Source organism: Octopus bimaculoides, chromosome 2 (genome assembly GCF_046866305.1).
Source record: "Octopus bimaculoides isolate indiv1 chromosome 2, ASM4686630v1, whole genome shotgun sequence".
Lineage (NCBI taxonomy): Eukaryota > Metazoa > Mollusca > Cephalopoda > Octopoda > Octopodidae > Octopus > Octopus bimaculoides.
Window position 1 is genome coordinate 5,413,868 of NC_142929.1, and position 19,450 is coordinate 5,433,317.

The following is a 19,450-nucleotide window of genomic DNA, read 5'->3' on the forward strand; positions in this document are numbered from 1 at the left end:
ATTAAAAGTGGCAGATCAGTTTGAAACTTAAGATAATTGTTTAGCATTCATGTGGTTCTAAGTTACATCCAACTCTGTGGGATCTTGCACAACTTTCGTCCACGAAAACCTAAGAGCAAAACATGAGGAGTGAAATTTGATAGACAGAAATTGTGCTGAAGCCAATACATAGAAGAATTGTCTTCTGCTTTGGTTGTCTCCCTTTATAGCCATTTTACTGTCTTTCTTCCTTGATATCTTTCCACCAATATTCATCATCATCATCGTTTAACATCTGCTTTCCATGATAGCATGGGTTGGACGATTTGACTGAGGACTGGTGAACCAGATTGCTACACCAGGCTCCAATCTGTTTCTCCAGTTTCCTAAACACTACTATTCTGCTTGGTTTTAATTATGAGACCTCTTTCAAGGATACAGTCAACAACATCAACGCTAGTACTTGACTCATTTTGTGGACAGAGGAAAAACGAAAGCCAAAGTTGAGATAGAGTCAGATTTAACCCTTCAGCATTCAGATTATTCTATCAAATCTAATCCTTATTTATTCCCATTGTTTTGAGTTAATCCTGCTTTATTTCATGATTTTGAGATTTCGATGATGTGATTGTTTATTTTTAAAATGACATTGTAGGATAGGTGTGAAAGACTAGATCTGGCCAGGTTGAACAGAAAATAGGTAGAATATTTTGCCTTGATATGACCAGATTAAATGCTAATGCTGTGGTTCTCAACTGGGGCACATATGACCCTTGGGGGTCCATATAAAATTTTGCTGTTAAAATTATGTCCAATAAAGTGGTTATTCTTCTAGAATACACAAAATTTTTTTAGTTTTTTTTTTTATACAATTCCTAATAATTTTATTGTGTCTGGGGAGAGTCGTTCTGTTTTAATGCCTTATTAACACATTGAAGGCAGTGCTCCAGCATGGCTGCAGTCAGAATGACTGACACAGGTAAAAGAACATAATTAAGGGATCAGCAACAGTTGCTTCACCACATACCGAAGTTCAGAAATAGCAGCTAAAGTGCTGATTTTCTGCGGTATTGCTTGTGACGCACATGGTAATTCTCGAGGAGGGATAAGAACTGGCTGGCCTATGTAGGTTCGGAGATGGTTTCATATTGTGCTGATGCACGATGTCGCTCGGTCGTGCATGCACACTTGCCAGCATCGTCGAATTTGCAAAACTGGAATATCATACTGATGAGGAAATGAAAAGTCTTTACTTTTCTAAGCCAGAAACGCGTATATAAGTAACTAAGACTAGTTTAGTTTGTTATTTTTTTCTTCTTGTTTTGCCTTTGTGAGTTACAAGTATTGCTATCTGTTGGAGTTTCAGCACTTTAGCTGCTATTTCGGAACTTCGGTATGTGGTGAAGCAACTGTTGCTGATCCCTTATGTTTATAAATGTATAAGAACTTTTAAATAAGTTCTTCACCGATAATGGTGTTTACATACCGAAGGGCTTGGTAAAAATTATTAATTATTAATTTATTAATAAATCAATAAATTGATAATCCTTTACCCTTTTATTTGTTATATATATATATATATATATATATATATATATATATATATATATATATATATATATATATATATATTGTTGTGTCTGGAGGGAGAGTCATTCTCTTTTGGTGCCTTATAATTTAACACTCACCGGTAAAATTTCCACTTATCTCTTTTTTATTTTTCTAAACTTTTCGTTGCGTCTTACAACCTTTTCAATAGTTTTGACTGTCTGTTATTCACTCTGTGCAAGATCCCACAGAGTGACAAACGGACAGAGTCAAAATTATTGAAAAGGTTGCAAGATGCAACGAAAAGTTTAGAAAAATAAAAAAGAGATAAGTGGAAATTTTAGATAGAAAAATAAATTAGAAAAATAGAAATAGAAAAATAGAAAAAAAAAAAAAAAAATATAACTGACTGCAGAATAAAACTGGATATATAAATCTCTGTTCTACTTATTATTAATTTAATATTAATATATATATATATATATATATATATATATATATATATATATATATACCCTTTTAGGTTGGGGGGTTCTGAAAAGGGTCTCAGGGAGTAGTGTCTCTGCCTTCCTGAGCTAGTTTTACATTACATTTGTTAAAATTTGTGGTAGAGGCCTTGGTCTCGGGACCACTCATGTCTAGAAACTGAGGTTGGGGGTAACCAAGGGCATGGTCCCTGTAGAAAACCCAGCTCCAAAAAAAGCCTCATGATAGCAAGGGTGAATGGGCACCAGCCAGCCTAAAGACTGAGGTGGGCTACCCCTGTCTACCTCGGTTGCTATGGCATTTGAAGTAGATCTGGCCACCCCCGTTAACAGGGACAAAACCCAGATTTAAAACACTGGATAATGATGATGATGTATATACCTTTTTAATTGTTTCTATTACTTGACTGTGGCTATGCTGGAGCACCACCTTTAATCAAACAAATCAACCCCAGGACTTATTCTTTGTAAGCCTAGTACTTATTCTATTGGTTTCATTTGCCAAACTGCTAAATTATGGAGATGTAAACACACCAACATCAGTTGTCAAGTGGTGGGAACACAGACACAAATACACATATACATACAACAGGCTTCTTTCAGTTTCCATCTACCAAATCCACTCACATGGATTTGGTATCATGAAGTGGGACTGAACCAGGAACCATGTGGTTGGAAGCAAGATTCTTACCATACAGCCACTCCTGTCGTACGTGTGTGTGTGTATGTATATATATATATATATATATATATATATATATATATATATATATATATATATATATATATATACATATATATACATACATACACATACAACAGACTTCTTTCAGTTTCGATCTGCCAAACCCACCCGCGAGGCTTTGGTTGGGCCGAGGCTATAGTAGAGGACACTTTCCCAAGGTGCCACGCAATGGGACTGAATCCGGAACTATGTGGCTAGTAAGCAAGCTTCTTACCACATAGCCACGCCTGTTGTGTGCATGTGTGTGTGTGTATATATATATATATATATATATATATATCTGTAATATAATATGTGACAATTATCTGTAATATGTGTGTATGTATGTCTATCTCTTCTCTATTCCTCACATTTCTTGTTTTTCATGTTTTTTATGCTTTTCTCTCCCTTCCCACTCCTGCAGCCCAACCCTATTCTTAATACCCTTCCCACTGAATCATTGCTATCCTGTTGCCCGCCACTCTCCTCTATATACCCAGGTTTCACCAGTTATTGCATTCCTCACCCCTTCTTTGCATTCCTGTGAATTTCCTATTTCTTTACTAATGCACCCTTGGCAATACCATGTTCTTCGTTTTTTTTGTTTGTTTGTTTTTTTGTCTTTATTGGTGTACACATTTCCTAGCTTTCTTACAAAGGGGTCTAATGCTCTTAGCTTAGACTTTTTTGGGGACAACCAGATCGAACCATACCATCCCATTTATATTCTCATCCTCATACTTTGAGGGTATGCCCTGCTGCATCGCCACCATCTCTCTTTTTCTCACTCTCTTTCACCTTTGCTCACTTCCACTGCCACCCCTTCTCTCTCTCTTCCATCTGGGGTAACCATGTATCACCTCTAACAGAAAGACACCCATTTCTGTCCCTCTGTTACACCCTAACCTCTCATCACCGGGCACAAGGCCACCGTCTCCAATACACACCCCACTTCTCAAAGGATCTTTGTTTTGAGAGTCACTCAGTGACCCCACTGGTGCTGGTGCCACAAAAAAGCTTCCTAGTCCATATTGTAAAGTGGTTGGCAATAAGGAAGGGCATCCAGCCATACAAGAATCATGTCCAAACAAACCCCACTGGGGCTGGTGCCACATAAAAAGCTCTCGGTTCACTCTGTAAAATGGTTGGCATTAGGAAGGAGAAAGAGAAAGCCAGGTGTAAAAACTATACCAAAACACAAAAATGGAACCTGGGGCAGTCTTCTGGTTTGCCAGTTCCTGTCAAACTATCTAACCCATGCCAGCATGGAAAACAGATGCTAAATGATGCCGATGAGATTATATATATATATGTGTGTATATGTAAATATATAAAAACAAAAAGATAAAGAGAGCAAAGGTAAGGTTGAAGAATTTTATGGATAGAATCTTACAGCTGTTTCTGGGAAGATCCAGTACTTCCCTTCATCGGAGACAGAAAAATAAAGTAATCTATTATTATATCCATAGGCGGATATTTTTAGTATGTATATATATATATATATATATATATACACACACACACACGTGCACATGCAAACACAAACACATGCACACACAAACACAAACACATGCATTAGGAAGGGCAGCCAAAAGTAGACGCCATGCCAATAGAAACAAATGGAGGCCTGGTGCAGCTCTTTGGTTTGCCAATTCCTGTTGAACAGTCTGACCCATGCCAGCATGGAAAATGGTCATTAAATAATGATTAGGATAATGATGATGATGATTATAATATATTTGCTTCCCAACCACATGGTTCTGGGTTCAGTCCCACTGTGTGGAACCTTGGGCAAGTATCTTCTACTATAGCCTCAAGCCAACCAAAGCCTTGGGAGTGGATTTCGTAGACAGAAACTGAAAGAAGTCTATCATGTGTGTATGTTTCTGTCCCTGTAACTCAGTGGTTCAGCATAAGAGATTGACAGAATAAGTACCACACTTAAAAAGAATTACATGGCACAAACAGGGGTGTTTTTTATGTGACAGCGGCACTGTCACCAGTTCTTCACTTACACGGCACTGTCACCAGTTCTTTTACATGGCACCGTCACCAGGTCTTTTACGCGGCACCATCACCAGTTCTTTTATGCGGCACTGTCACCAGTTCTTCTTTTATGCGGCACCATCGCCAGTTCTTTTATGCGGCACCGTCACCAGTTCTTCTTTTATGTGGCACCATCACCAGTTCTTGACGTGGCACTGTCACCGTTGTTTTTTGCAATGGCAGCATGGGTACCTATTTTGTGGCTCCAGCATGGCTGCCTATTATGTGGCTCCAGCATGGGTGCTTTTTTTTACATGGCACCAGTGGAACAAAAATACTTACTTGCAAAACCTGCATTGGTTGGTAGCAAGAAGGGGCCTTTATCTGAAGAACATTGCCTGAAGAAGTCTTGATCGACCCATGTCAGAACGGAAAGAGATGTAAAATGCAATGACGAGAGTGGTGATGATGAGCATCCGTCCACTAAGAATTTTCTGCTTCCTCATCATACAACCTACATACAAAAGCAATATAAATTAGGAATAATGCAAGAATAGACTTACAGCAAAAATGACTGTTGCTATGGATCCCAGAGCACTGAAGCCTGCATTGAATGCAATCCAAATTAAAAATGTAATCCCCAGGCAGTTCTGTCTGTTGCACATATTAAAATCTGTTTTGTGAGTTAAGGTGACACAGAAGAAAAGGTAAACAATAAACATTATACAGTTCTATATTTAAGAGATGAGGAATTATTTGACGGGCATATGGCATTGTGGTTAAGAGCCCGGGCTACTAACCCCAAGATTCCAAGTTCGATTCCAGGCAGTGACCTGAATAATAATAATAATAATAATAATAATATCGAAAAATACCTTAGGAATGAGAACCCAGGCTCGAAACTTTCCCAAAATACCTGATGAAGGCTGGAGGGTATATCAGCTGAAACACTGTGTTAACAACAGAACCATATTCGATGACTGTCACCTGTGCCAGTGGAGCACTAACAGCACCATCTGAGCATGATCATTGCCAGAGCAGCTGTCTGGCTTCCATATCAGTGGCACGTAAATAGCACCATTTGAGCGTGATCGTTACCAAACATCGCCTTACTAGCACTTGTGCCGGTCGCACATTAGAAAACATTCGAGTGAAGTCGTTGTCAGTGCCGCTGGATTGGCTCCTGTGCAAGTGGCATGTAAAAGAACACCATTTTGAGCGTGGCCATTGCCAGTACCAACTGACTGGCCCTCGTGCCGGTGGCACGTAAAAGCACTCACTACACTCTTGGAGTGGTTGGTGTTAGGAAGGGCATCCAGCTGTAGAAACTCTGCCAGATCAGATTGGAGCCTGGTGCAGCCATCCGGTTCACCAGTCCTTAGTCAAATCATCCAACCCATACTAGCATGGAAAGCGGACGTTAAACGATGATGATGATGAGGACAAATATCCGTTAAATGTAAATAATGTAAATAAACATTATATTTAGCATGAAAGAGGAAGTCTCTACATCCGTGGTTCTAAACTGGGGTTTATATGACACCCTGGTAGTCCATAGAAGAGTTTTGGGTGTCCAAGTTAGTATTTTGGGGGTTCATTTTGCTTTGATGTAGTGCAAAAAGCGACTTGGTTTCTTTCTTTAATTTTTTATGTAGTTAAACACGTTTCCGGTCATTGAAACCCAGAGTCTCTTGGAGAGAGTGGCTTTTGCAGACCTGCACAAGAGAACATGTGAAAAACAAAATAAGAATTTTGAGAGAAGTGTTTATGAAGTGAGTTTCTAAACATCAAACGAAAATGGGGGTCTACCAGAAAAAAAAAAAAAAAAAAAACAGTAATCAAAAACAAAAACAGTAATCAAAATATGGTTGAGAACCACTGCTTTACATGGTAGCCTGACATGTTGGAAACAGCAGCCAAATTGCCTTCAAATCATATTTTACTGTAGTGGAGAATGTAACGGAAATACTGTAGGACGGGCTTGACTGAAACACTTTACCTTATATATGCTCAATGGTTTACGGCTGCTTCTGATGTCGGTGGTTTTGGTAATTTTAATTCAAGACAGTTAAAAGAAAGAATAAAAATTCTTTGAACAGGCACAGGCATGGCTGTGTGGAAAGAAGCTTGCTTCCCAGTTACATGGTTCTAGGTTCAATCCCATTGCATGGAACTTTGTGAAAGGATTTGGGAGATGGAAACTGAAAGAAGCTTGTGTGTGTGTGTGTGTGTGTGTTTGACTTCACCACTGCTTGACAACTAATGTTGGTGTGTTTACATCCCCATTCAGCAAAGGGGACCAATAGAAAATCAAGTACTTGGGTCCGTTCATTCAAGTGAAGCATTTAAGGCAGTGCCCCAGCATGGCCACAGTCTAATGACAAAGAAAGATAAATGATAAAAAAAAATCACAGGCAGTCATAGCAGTGGAGTCAAGATGTCATTTAACATCCGCTTTCTGTGCTGGCATGGGTTGGAAGGTTTGACTGAGGACTGGTGAGCCAGAAGGCTGCACCAGGCTCCAATCTGATCTGGCAGAGTTTCTACAGCTGGATGCCCTTCCTACCGCCAACCACTCAGAGAGTGTAGTGAGTGCTTTTACGTGCCACTGGCATGGGAGCCAGTCAGGAGGCACTGACATTGACCACTTTTGGATGGTGCTTTTTATGTGCCACCAGAACGGGGGCCAGTCAGGGGATACTGGCATCGACCATGTTCGGATGCTGCTTTTTACGTGCCACCAGCACAGGGAGCCAGCCAGGCAACACTAGCATCGACCTGTTAAGATAAGTAACAGACTGGAGACTGGAAAAAGTGCTGGAAGGCTCTGCCCCAGTATGGCCACATTTCAATGACTGAAATCCGTAAGAGAAGGAAAAGAATAAAAACATTATGGCAATTGCAATTGAAAAAGGATACAATGTTTGATCTGATAGAATTTGAAGCCTGCTACCGTTGTCACTCCATAATCTATGAGACAAGCTATGAGCCCCGTAAGGACTCCAATTGAAAACATTACAAACCATCGCACCATACCAATGTAAATGTTTTTCTGTAAAAAAGAAAACAACAACAACAATGAAACAAATAAAATAGAAAGACAACACAGTACAGAGAATATTTAATCCTTTCGTTACTGTATTTGGAGATACTCAGTGTTTCTATCAATCATTTCAGATATAACAAAGAATTCAGTTAAATAACTTTGTTATCATTAAACTAGTGTTAGGAACATAAATTGTGACTAAGGTTTGGTGGAAGATTTTAATTTAAAACTTATGAAAACAAGACATTTGTACTCAGAGCCAGAGCTGGTTTCAGTCAGGTTGGTATCAAAAGGGTTAAGAATTGTTTCTCTATTATATATTTTAAATCCTTTTGTTACCATATTTCTGTTAAGATGCTCTGTGTTTCTTTCAATTAATTTTAAATATAACAAAGAATTTAGTAAAATAACTTAGTTATCATTCAGCTAGTGGTAGGAACATAAATTGTGACTAAGGTTTGGTGGAAGATTTTAATTTAAAACTTATGAAAACAAGACATTTGTACTCAGAGCCAGAACTGGTTTCAGCTGGGTTGGTAACGAAAGGGTTAAAAGAAACAGATTGATTATAATTGCTGATTATAATTACTAACATTTATAAAGGTGACAAGTTATTTGTAAATCTCACAACAAGAGATATTCAGCGAGAGTACTTTGGAGTAAAGGTTGTTTGCCAACATAACATGGCAGTCCTGGTTTAGGACGAATGTTGTTGTAATTTAGCCCCAGGAGACATGGTCTCCAGCTGGCTATATGACATGAGCTGTGTCCTTATATTTTCGAACAAGGGGGTGCTATATTTTCTTGTTTGAAAATATAAGGACACAGATCGTGTCGTATAGCCAGCTGGAGACCATGTCTCCTGGGGTTAAATTACAGCAACATTCATCCTAAACCAGGACTGCCATGCTATGTTGGTAAACAATCTTTACTCTGCAGCAGTTTTGTTGGCATAAGTAGTGTTGATAGATCTGTCTTGGAAAACGAGGAGTGCTGTGAAGAAGTGAGATTTGAAACCAGATTAGCCAGAAGCTGAAAAGAGGATTCACTTCCAGAAGTAACTTACCCATTTTGTTCTGTCAATCAGTTCCTTTTCATAAATGCTGTTTTCAACCGGGTCATAATCTAAACTCTTGAAATTGAAAATAAAAGAAAGAAAATAAAGAAAATTTCGAATCTTTTATGGCATTTAATTGTTTCTTCTGAGCAGATTTAATCAGTTATTGAAATTAAATATTATGAAAACATTTAGTCAAAAATTCTATTTTCTTAGTTCTAAACACCTTCGTTGTAAGTAATTCCCACACCCCTAACACTGAACGGATAAAAATAATTTACTGAAATATTATCACAATATAATTCCTTAGAAAATTGCTATTTCTAAATCTCACAATGAGAGATATTCAGCAACAGTATTTTGGAGTAAAGATTGTTTGCCAACATAACATGGCAGTCCTGGTTTAGGATGAATGTTGCTGTAATTTAGTCACAGGAGACATTGTTTCCAACTGGCTATACAACACGATCTGTGTCCTTATATTTTCGAACAAGGGAATGTAGCACCCCCACTCAGCTCAAAACAATATCTGTGTATCGTGATTTCCGAGTTATTTCCCTTCATCAGCACAGAATAATTGTTTGGCTAGAGGTGGCGCTGCCAAATTCCCTGATCTATAAATTAGAATAAATTACAGCAACATTTGTCCTGAACCAGGACTGCCATGTTATGTTGGCAAATAATCTTTACTGCAATATAATTCCTGTTCAATGAACTGGACAAAAAGATGAAACAATCGTCAATGGAGTAATGAACTACTAACTGGCAGGTCAAACAATTCTACACTGTTCGTAGCTGCCAAGAAATAAGTAGCAGATCTTCTGAAAGTACCACTTGCAAGTAATTAGAGCCATGACTAATATCACATACATCACTAATCTACTTGAGATTAAACGCTGCTTAGTTCCATATAAAACATTGCTATATTATTTACATTATTTACATTCGACGGATATTTGTCCTCATCTTGTTTGTTGTTAACACGACGTTTCGGCTGATATACCCTCCAGCCTTCATCAGGTGTCTTGGGGAAATTTCAAACCTGAATTCTCATTCCTAAGGTACTTTTCGATGTTATTATTATTACTATTATCATTATTCAGGTCACTGCCTGGAATCGAACTCAGAAACTTGGGGTTAGTAGCCTGCACTCTTAACCACTACGCCATATCCCCATGATGAAGGCAGGAGGGTATATCAGCCGACACATTGTGTTAACAACAAACAAGATGAGGACAAATATCCGTCAAATGTAAATAATGTACATAATTCCTCATCTCTTAAATATAGAACTGTAAAACATTGCTAAGTGCAATAACCATATGATATTTTGTTAAATATAAATATATATACACATAAGTGCAAGCATGGTATGTGGTAAGAAGTTTGCTTCCTAACCACATGGGTGGCACCTTGGGCAAGTGTCTTCTACTATAGATTCAAGTCAATCAAAGCCTTGTGACAGAAACTGAAAGAAGCTGATCATATATGTGTGTGTATGTGTGAGTGCGTTTGTATTTGTCCCCTACCACGACTTGACAACTGGTGTTGGTTTGTTTACATCTATGTATCCGAGCAGTATGGAAAAGAGACTTATGTACCAGACTTTAAAAAAAACAAAAAAACAAGCACTGGGGTTGATTTGTTTGACTAAAATTCTTCAAGGCATGGTTGCAGTTTAATGATTGAACCAAAAGATTAAAGATAAAAGCAATAATACCTCATAAAGATTGCTGAGACAAGTATTTTCAACCCCTTCCTGAATAATTTCTGTGTATTGATCCCCCTAAAAAAAAAAAAAAGAAAAGGAATTCAGTTAAACATTTATTTATAACATACATTCAATAAAAATTCCAACTGGTATTCACTATTGTACAACTAATTGTTCTATATTGTTATGAAGTCCCTTGGTGCCAGAACACTTGGCAGGATTATGGATTACCATTGGTTGGATTTTATAATCAACTGAATTTACTTAGAAACTGAGATGTGTCTTGTTACTTGTATGATTTGGGAGAGCCAGCTCATATTGTTTGGCCACGTTGCTCGATTTGTTGGGTGACCACATGCCACATGGTGATGTCGGATGAGGAGGTATCTTGTGGAGATGGGGACTGACTGGAACTCTGCTCCACAAGCTGCCCAGGAGGACCCAGGAATATACCAACAAACAGTGAATGCAATAACATGCTACAAAGGCGCATGCCCTCACACCACACCTGACCAGTTATGTTAATTATGGATAATAGGGTTGCATGGGGTCATAAGAAATTTGTGTTCGTGTATACTGGCCTAGAACAGCTTAAAATTATCATTGTTTAACGTCCTCCTTCCATGCTGGCATGGGTTGGATGGTTTGATAGGAGCTGGCCAGACAGAAGCCTCCTGCACCAAACTTCTGTGTCTATTTTGGCACAGGTTTTATGGCCGAGTGCCCTCCGTAACACCAACCTCTCCGCAGAATGGGCTGAGTGCTTTTTACATGGCACCAGCACAGGTGAGGTCAGTTTTGGCATGGTTTTTACAGCTGGATGCCCTTCCAGATGCCAACCACTTTACAGGGTGGACTGGATGCTTTTTAAGTGGCACCTGCATTGGAAGGGTCACCAAGGAACTTGTTAGACAAGGAATCTTTGGTAGGGGAGGGGGCATTGGAGAAGGTGATCTTGTGCCAGATGATGAAAGGTTAGAGTGTGAAAGACAGACAGAAATAGATGTCTTGCTGTAGAGGAAGTACATGGTTACTCAGTCAGAGAGAGAGGGAGAGGGGGAGAGAGGGGGGGGGAGAAAGAAAGGGAAATTGTGTTAACAAGAAAGAGGACAGACACGGGTGTGCTGCTGTAAAGGAGATACAAGTTTACCTAGCCAGTGGAGAAGAATGCTATTACAAAGTATAGACAAAATGACATTATAAGGTAACGACTACCAAAGTGTAGAATACATTGAAGATTGGAAGAGGACTTCTTGGGATTATGGTTTACAACGATTTTCACACTTGAGAAGTTACTATATATTCAATTATGCCAGAGATGAATCAAACTTGTGTTTAACAATAATTTTACTGCGGTCTCTGACAGATTTAGTATTCGGTTTCAAAGACATATGAAATGAGATGAGAATTGTAGATTCAATTTATTTTTACTAAGTCTGGTTACTTTGATGAAATAGAATGGCTTGGAATAACAAAAGAGGAGGCTGAAGATGGCATTACAGATTACTGGAGAAAATTTCATTGCATCTCAGCAAAACTCAGTGAATGAATAAGACCATACACATTGAAAGAACAGCCAGGAAAACCAGTGAAGATATTACAAATTTCCATGGTGAGCAGGAGGAATTAAATGGATAATTTGCAGAAGAGACTTTTTAGAGAAGCTTTTTGCCAAAGAACAAACAGGAAAACTGATTGAAAGCAGTTTTCCATAGTTTTGTCTTATGTCACAGCTGAGAAAACCTTTAACCCTTCAGCAGTTAAACTGGTCATATCCAGCCCAAATATTCTGCGTGATTTATGGTCAAACTGGCCAGATCCAACCACTTACACCTACCCTACAATGTCATTCTAAAAATAAGCAATCACATCAAAATTTCAAAACCATGAGATAATGCATGATTAATTGAAATAAATAAGTATTGCAATTGACAGAGGAATCTGAATGCTTAACGGTCAAATCGAAGGCGCCACTTGTACAGTTCAAGTGGAAGAGTCCAATACCAGAATTATGGACAGCATGACTATGACTAGCTGTAATTGTTAGGCGGTTGTGGTGGGGAAATTCTAAAAGTTTAGTGCTTTCAAAGTGAGTGCCACAGTGACTGAGAGCAAAGCTTGTGAGTACCACACAAAATAAATGTGGAGAGACACAGGAAAAGTAGCTTAACTGTTTAGCATTTTAAACCAGTCATATCCAGCCCAAATATTCTACCCACGTTAAGTTCAAACCAGCCAGGTTTGACCCCCATACATCTCTACAATGTCACTCTAAAAATATAGAATTTGGATGAGGTTAGCTTGTGTAAAGAATTGCCAATCTCTAACTGCGGAGGGAACCTGTGGAAGAGGTAGACACAGGAAGACATGGGATAAGGTGGTGAAGCATGATTTTTGAACTTTGGTCCTCACAGAGGCAATGTCCAGTGACCAAGACCTTTGGTGATATGCTGTGCTTGAGAAGACCTGTCAAGCCAAGTGAAATTGTAGTCAAGGGTGATGTTGGTGTCCCGTAACAGGCACATAAAAAGCACCTTTTGAGCATTGGACCTCATGGAGGCAAAGTGGCTGATGCTGGTGGCACATGAAAAGCTCCTTTCAAGTGTTGGGCCCATGGAAGCAATGACCAAGACCTTTGGCATTATGTCATGCTTGAGAAGAGGACCCATCAAGCCAAGTAAAATCGCAGTCGTAGCAGATACTGGTGACATGTAAAAGCACCCATTACACTCTCAGAGGGGTTGGCATTAGGAAGGGCATCCAACCATAGAAAGCATACCAAATCAGACTGGAGTCTGGTGCAGCCTTCCAGCCCATCAGCCCTGGTCAAACTGTCCAACCCATGCCAGCATGGACAACGGGCATTAAATGTTGATGATGATCATCACCAAAATCTAAAAGCTACGAGAAAAGACACAATTACTTTGAAACAATGGGAATAAATAAGTGTTACATTTGAGAGAGGAATCTGAATGCTAAGGGGTTACAGAGATGCTTTTCTGTCGGTGAACGAAAAAGAATAACATGTAAACCAAGAATGGTCAGAATTTAATTGATTTGGCAACTAAACCAATAACAGCAGCTGTCAAGGTTTTGTTGACAATGTAAGAATGCTATCGATAATTTTAGAGGTGTTTCAAACTAATGTGACCTTTTGATCTAATTTTAATTTTATTTTATCTTTTGTATGTTTTCTTAATAGGTCATTACAACTGAATCGTTTCATTTAAAGTACTTTCTTTATCCAAACCAAAATATCTTCTCATAAATATCTTTGCTATATGTATCTATCCATCATTTCACATTATGTTATTTATCATCGTTTAACATCCGCTTTCCATGCTAGCATGGGTTGAACGATTTGACTGGGGACTGGTGAACCAGATGGCTACACCAGACTCCAATCTAATTTGACAGTGTTTCTACAGCTGGATGCCCTTCCTAATGCCAACCACTCTGAGAATGTAGTGGGTGCTTTTTACGTGCCACCGGCACGAGGGCCAGTCTGGCAGTACTGGCAACAGCCAAGCTCAAATGGTGTTTTTTTATGTGCCACCTGCACAGGAGTCAGTCCGATGTTTTGTTGACATGCCACCGGCACAAGTGCCAGCAAGGCGAAGCTGGAAACGATCGCGCTCAAATGGTGCTTTTTACGTGCCACCAGCACAGGAGTGAGACTGCTGCTCTGGCAGTGATTCTGCTTGGATGGTGCTGTTAGCGCTCCACTGGTACGGGTGCCAAGAAAATTCAGAAACTCTGCTTAAACCCCTTCCTTAACAAATTTCTGTTGAAATACTCTGCCTTTGTTTCAGAGGATTTAGAGAATAATGACAGATTTAGTAAAAATACCATCATCATTATTAAGCCGATGTTTAGAACATAAATTAATGTGAAAATTTGATGGTAGGCTTTGATTTAAACCCTTTTAAAATCAGAAGTTTGTATTACAAAGCCAGTCACAGATGGGATGGTATGAAAAGAATGCCATTGCAACAAAATTCTCTTTCAAAGGTCGTATTCTATTCAGACTTGTGGTAAGCAAGGAAAGAGTTTAGACATTTTAACAAAAGATTTAGGTCAACTATCAAAAGAGAAAGTTGTTCCCTGTTGATTTCGTTGTATTTTAAAAGGAAATGTAACTTTCAACACACACACACAGACTTCTAATTTTACTGTGGGTTATTTTAGTCCAATGCCAGCATGGAAAACGGATGTTAAATGATAATGTGAATAGAAGCATTATTAGCTGCTTACAGACACATCCATAACAAAATTCTGAACAAGATGCAGAACAGAAAAAGTTTGCTGCAAAACTGTCTTTTAGTTCCTTAATTGCATCAAGAGGCACAGGCATGATTGTGTGCTAAGAAGCTTGCATTCCAACCACATGGTCTTGGGTTCAATACCACTGCATAACACCTTGGGCAGGTGTATTCTACTATAACCTCAGGCTGACCAATGCCTTGTAAGTGGATTTGGTAGACGGAAACTGAAAGAAGCCTGTCACATACGTGTATGTATGTGTGTGTCCCACCATTGCTTGATAACAGGTGTTGATGTGTTTACTTAGCAGCTCGGCAAGAGAGGCAGGTACAATAAATACCTGGCTTAAAAAAAAAACACAAGTCCCGGGGTCGATTCGTTCAACTAAAACTCCTTCAAAGGAGTGCCCTAGCATGGCCACAGTCTAATGATGGAAACAAAAGATAATGTAACAAAGTTATGAGCTGGACGCAAAACAGATAAAGCTACTGCAATATTCTTTCAGTTTCTTAATACCATTAAGACATTCAAGAGAGAACAGAAAATACCTGATCATCATCATCATCATTTAGCGTCCATGTTCCATGCTAGCATGGGTGGGATGGTACCACAAGAGCCGGCCAGGCCAAAACCTGCACCAGGCACCTGTGATTGTTTTGGCAAGATTTTTACAGCTGGATGGCCTTCCTGACGCCAACCGTGTGGACTGGGTGCTTTTGAGTGGCACCTGCACTGACAGGGTCGCCAAGTACTTGCAAGACAAAAACTTAATAGGGGAGGAGGCATTGGAGGAGGTGATCTTGTGTTGGATGAGGAAAAGGTTGTAGCGAGACAGATAGAAGTGTCTTGGTGGAGAGGAAGTACAAGATTACCTGGCCAGTGTATACATACATACACATATATATAAATGTATATACACACACATATATACAAACATACATATAAATATATACACACACACATAAATATATACACACACATATATACACATACATACATATAAATATATACACACATATATATATACACACAAATACATATAAATATATACACACAAACATATATATACATACATATATACACACATATATACATATGCACACATACATATATATATACACACACACACACACACAGATATATACACACAAACATATATATACATACATATATACACACATATATACATATGCACACATACATACACATATATATATATATATATATATATATATATATATATATATATATACACACACACACACAAATACACACACACAGATATATACATACAGATATACACACACATATATATACACAAACATATATACACATATAAACACACATATATACACAAATACATACACACACATATACACACATATGCATACACATGTATCCATATGCATACACACATATATACATATGGATACACATATACACACACAAAAATATACCCAAAACAGGCTGCTGAAATTTCAGCTAATTCTTGGCTATTTTGAATGAAGCCAATGTTCAAATCCAGTTTCTTGAAATGTTTAGAAACTGAAATCGCAAGTAGCCGTCTCAGTCCACGAAGAACCAAACAGCATTTTGCCTTCTCTCAAAATCTGACTTCTAAACCAAAGTGCATCACACCAAACTTATTGTTCTTCAGAGTATGAGTCAGTGCCATGTAATGAAAACAATGTTGCCTGAGTCACTTAATTAGAACCCAATGCACTGTGAAGTGGTTGGCATTAAGAATGGCATCTAGTTATGGAAACCAAGCCAAAACAGACAACTGGAGTCTGTGGAACCTGGTGCAGTTCTCTGGTTTGCCAGCTCCTATCAAACCATCCAACACAAACCAGTATGGAAACGGATGTATGATAATGATAATGATGATGATTAAGCTCATTAGAGCAAAGTTTGCATATTTTCATCATGAATCCTTTTATTATCTCCATATGTCATTACATTATCAGAGTAATGTGCTACTTTTTTCAAGTCCTTAAGTTCTTCCGTGTCATATTAAAAATTACCACTATTTGTCACTCCAATAATTAATCACAAAAATTAGTTTAATTTATTATTTACTTCCACAGTTGTAAAATGCTGATCTCGAAGAGGTAAAGTCACTTGATAAGCCAGACAAAGGTCAGTAATAATGAGATGAAGATTTCCATGAATTTGACAGAGAAAAAAAAATGCTAATGAGTCAGTTGGAAAGTACATCTATTAATAGTAAATACATAGTCAACCGAACAATTTAACAATACCGTGAGGGTTCTAAAGTTATAATTATTTCCTCAGCCAGCAATTATTTCAAATTTAATGGACTCATCGTCTTCAAAAGATCAACTCTGAGAGGAATAAAACATGGCTATGGTTTCTATAGAAATCAATAAGCTGGACTCGGTGAATATTTGAAGTTTTGTAAAATAGATGATTAAGTCCTGAAGTTTATAGTAGATACAAGCATAGAGTAGGGGCTTCACTTGTAGATACAACCTAATGCGATTGAAATAGTAATAAGATTCATGAGATGACAGAATCATATTTTCCACAGGCAATAAAAACTTCAGTCACCAGAGAGTAATTGTTTGTTTCAACGTTTGGAATGTTTTCCTGTTCTTTTAAGCATTTCCATTAACAGATAAATGTGAGTAGGATTTAATGCCAAGTTTTTAGGAGGTCGTTGTGAGTGAAAGACGATTCATTACCATTGATTGTGTCCATTACAGATCAAAAAATTTTTGCTGAGATGCTTGCTATTACAATTAAGTTTTATATACTTTTGGAAAATGTCTTTAATCTTACAATTAAGACTTCGTTTATCAACAGTAAGATATTCTTTGTGACAATCTTTGAAATAAGTTTTTGTCAATCTGAACTGAATTTACATTATTTACATTTGGCAGATATTTGTCCTTATCTTGTTTGTTGTTAACACGTTTCAGCTGATATACCCTCCAGGTGTCTTGGGGAAATTTTGAACCTGGGTTCTCATTCCTAAGGTGTTTTTTGATATTATTATTATTATTCAAGTCACTGCCTGGAATCAAACTCGGAATCTTGGGGTTAGTAGCCCACGCTCTTAACCACTACGCCATATGCCCGTGTAAATAATGTACATAATTCCTCATCTCTTAAATATAGAACTGAATTGAATTTATCTTAAAAAAGCAACATCTCAGTCTATTGCTCAATCAATCACTCAATATCTCCCTGCATTATTCAGTGCTCCAAGCTTTGATCAGCATCACTGAGTACTGAGCATCAAAATAACCAACTTAAAACTTCCTCCTCCTCCTCCTCCTAAATTACTGGCCTTGAGCCAACATTTGAAACCAATATACACATTATTTAAATTTGAGCTTCTATTGGTAGCTAATAGAAACTCAAATCTAAATACTGTGTGCATGTGTGTGTGTGTGTATTAAATGAGGATATATTTTCACTGTCGGCGTTTTCTGTATGTCGCCTGCTCATTTTTTTTTCATGTTTCTTTTATAATTCAATTTTTTTTAGTCCGTTAGGATGTGTGGTTTGTGCCTGAGGAATCTGAGTTTTCTCAACATATGAAACTATTAGTAGCGCTTTAATACATGTATTGTGATCTTCAAATAATATTTATCTCTCACCAGATGGAGTACTGTTTTTGTTGAATTTTCTATCACAGATCAGTACATTTTATATATATACACACACACACACTGATGTGAAGTCATGTATTGAAAACTGATAAGGAGGATACAGGAGGCGGTCGAAAAAGCCAGCTTCTATATATGGCTGAAGCGGGAAGACCGAATATGGCTTGAAAGTCATAACAAGTCTAGGTGAGACAGGCTGACAGTGAAGTGGCTTCGAGCCCTCCATTGTCAGTTAAAGTTCAGACAGTGTCATGTGACAACTTGCTGGTGCTGCCTACTGGACCCTAGCAGCGGGAAATTTAGACAGTGTCACGTGACAACTAGCTGGGGCTGCCTGCTGGAGCCTAGCAGCAGATATAAAAAGGGGAACTTGACACGACGATCAGTCGGACGCTGACACTTGTTGATGCTGCATCGAAGAGGCCAGGGAATAGAAGAAAGAAGACATGCACCCAACACCAGAGCTGAAAACACCTCCGAAAGGAGGGGCCCCGCCACGTCAAAACGGTAGAGGAGTAGGGGCCGAAACCGGACGTGGTTCCTCCTGATGATGTCTTGAGCTAACTGGATCCTAATCCACCAAGGGAAGGTATGTCAGAAGAAAGTAATTCAACAACGCCGGTTGATGAACCGTAAGACGTGTGGCCAAAACCTCCTGGAAAATAACCATAGCGAGGGACATTCCACAGTTGAATTAGAACAGTCACAAACAGCGAAAGAAGACATGCACCCAACACCAGAGCTGAAGACACCTCCGAAAGGGGGTGGCCCCGCCACGTCAAAACGGTAGAGGAGTAGGGGCCGAAACCGGATGTGGTTCCTCCTGATGATGTCTTCAGCTAACTGGATCCTATAAAGGAGCTGTTGTGGTAGCAGACCACGAAACATGGTTGAAATTCCCCTTCCTATATATGAATTATAAATAAAATATATATATATATATATATATATAGGCATATATATACATACATATATGTACATACTGACATATATATGTGTGTGTGTGTATATATATA

The 19,450-nt window shown here is 38.5% G+C and overlaps 1 protein-coding gene across 4 annotated transcripts in view; it reads right to left on the reverse strand.

Moving 5' to 3' along the window:
- The window catches only part of LOC106868896 (H(+)/Cl(-) exchange transporter 7), a 111,130-nt gene that overhangs the window by 58,886 nt on the left and 32,794 nt on the right, over positions 1-19,450 (reverse strand). For all 4 annotated transcript variants that reach the window (XM_089340517.1, XM_052975410.2, XM_014914358.3 and 1 more), the window contains 4 exons: positions 10,546-10,611; positions 8,835-8,900; positions 7,642-7,774; positions 5,286-5,395 (listed from right to left, as the gene is read on the reverse strand). In XM_089340517.1, coding sequence (XP_089196643.1) covers positions 5,286-5,395; positions 7,642-7,774; positions 8,835-8,900; positions 10,546-10,611 — 375 coding nt within the window. The remainder of the gene's footprint in view (positions 1-5,285; positions 5,396-7,641; positions 7,775-8,834; positions 8,901-10,545; positions 10,612-19,450) is intronic.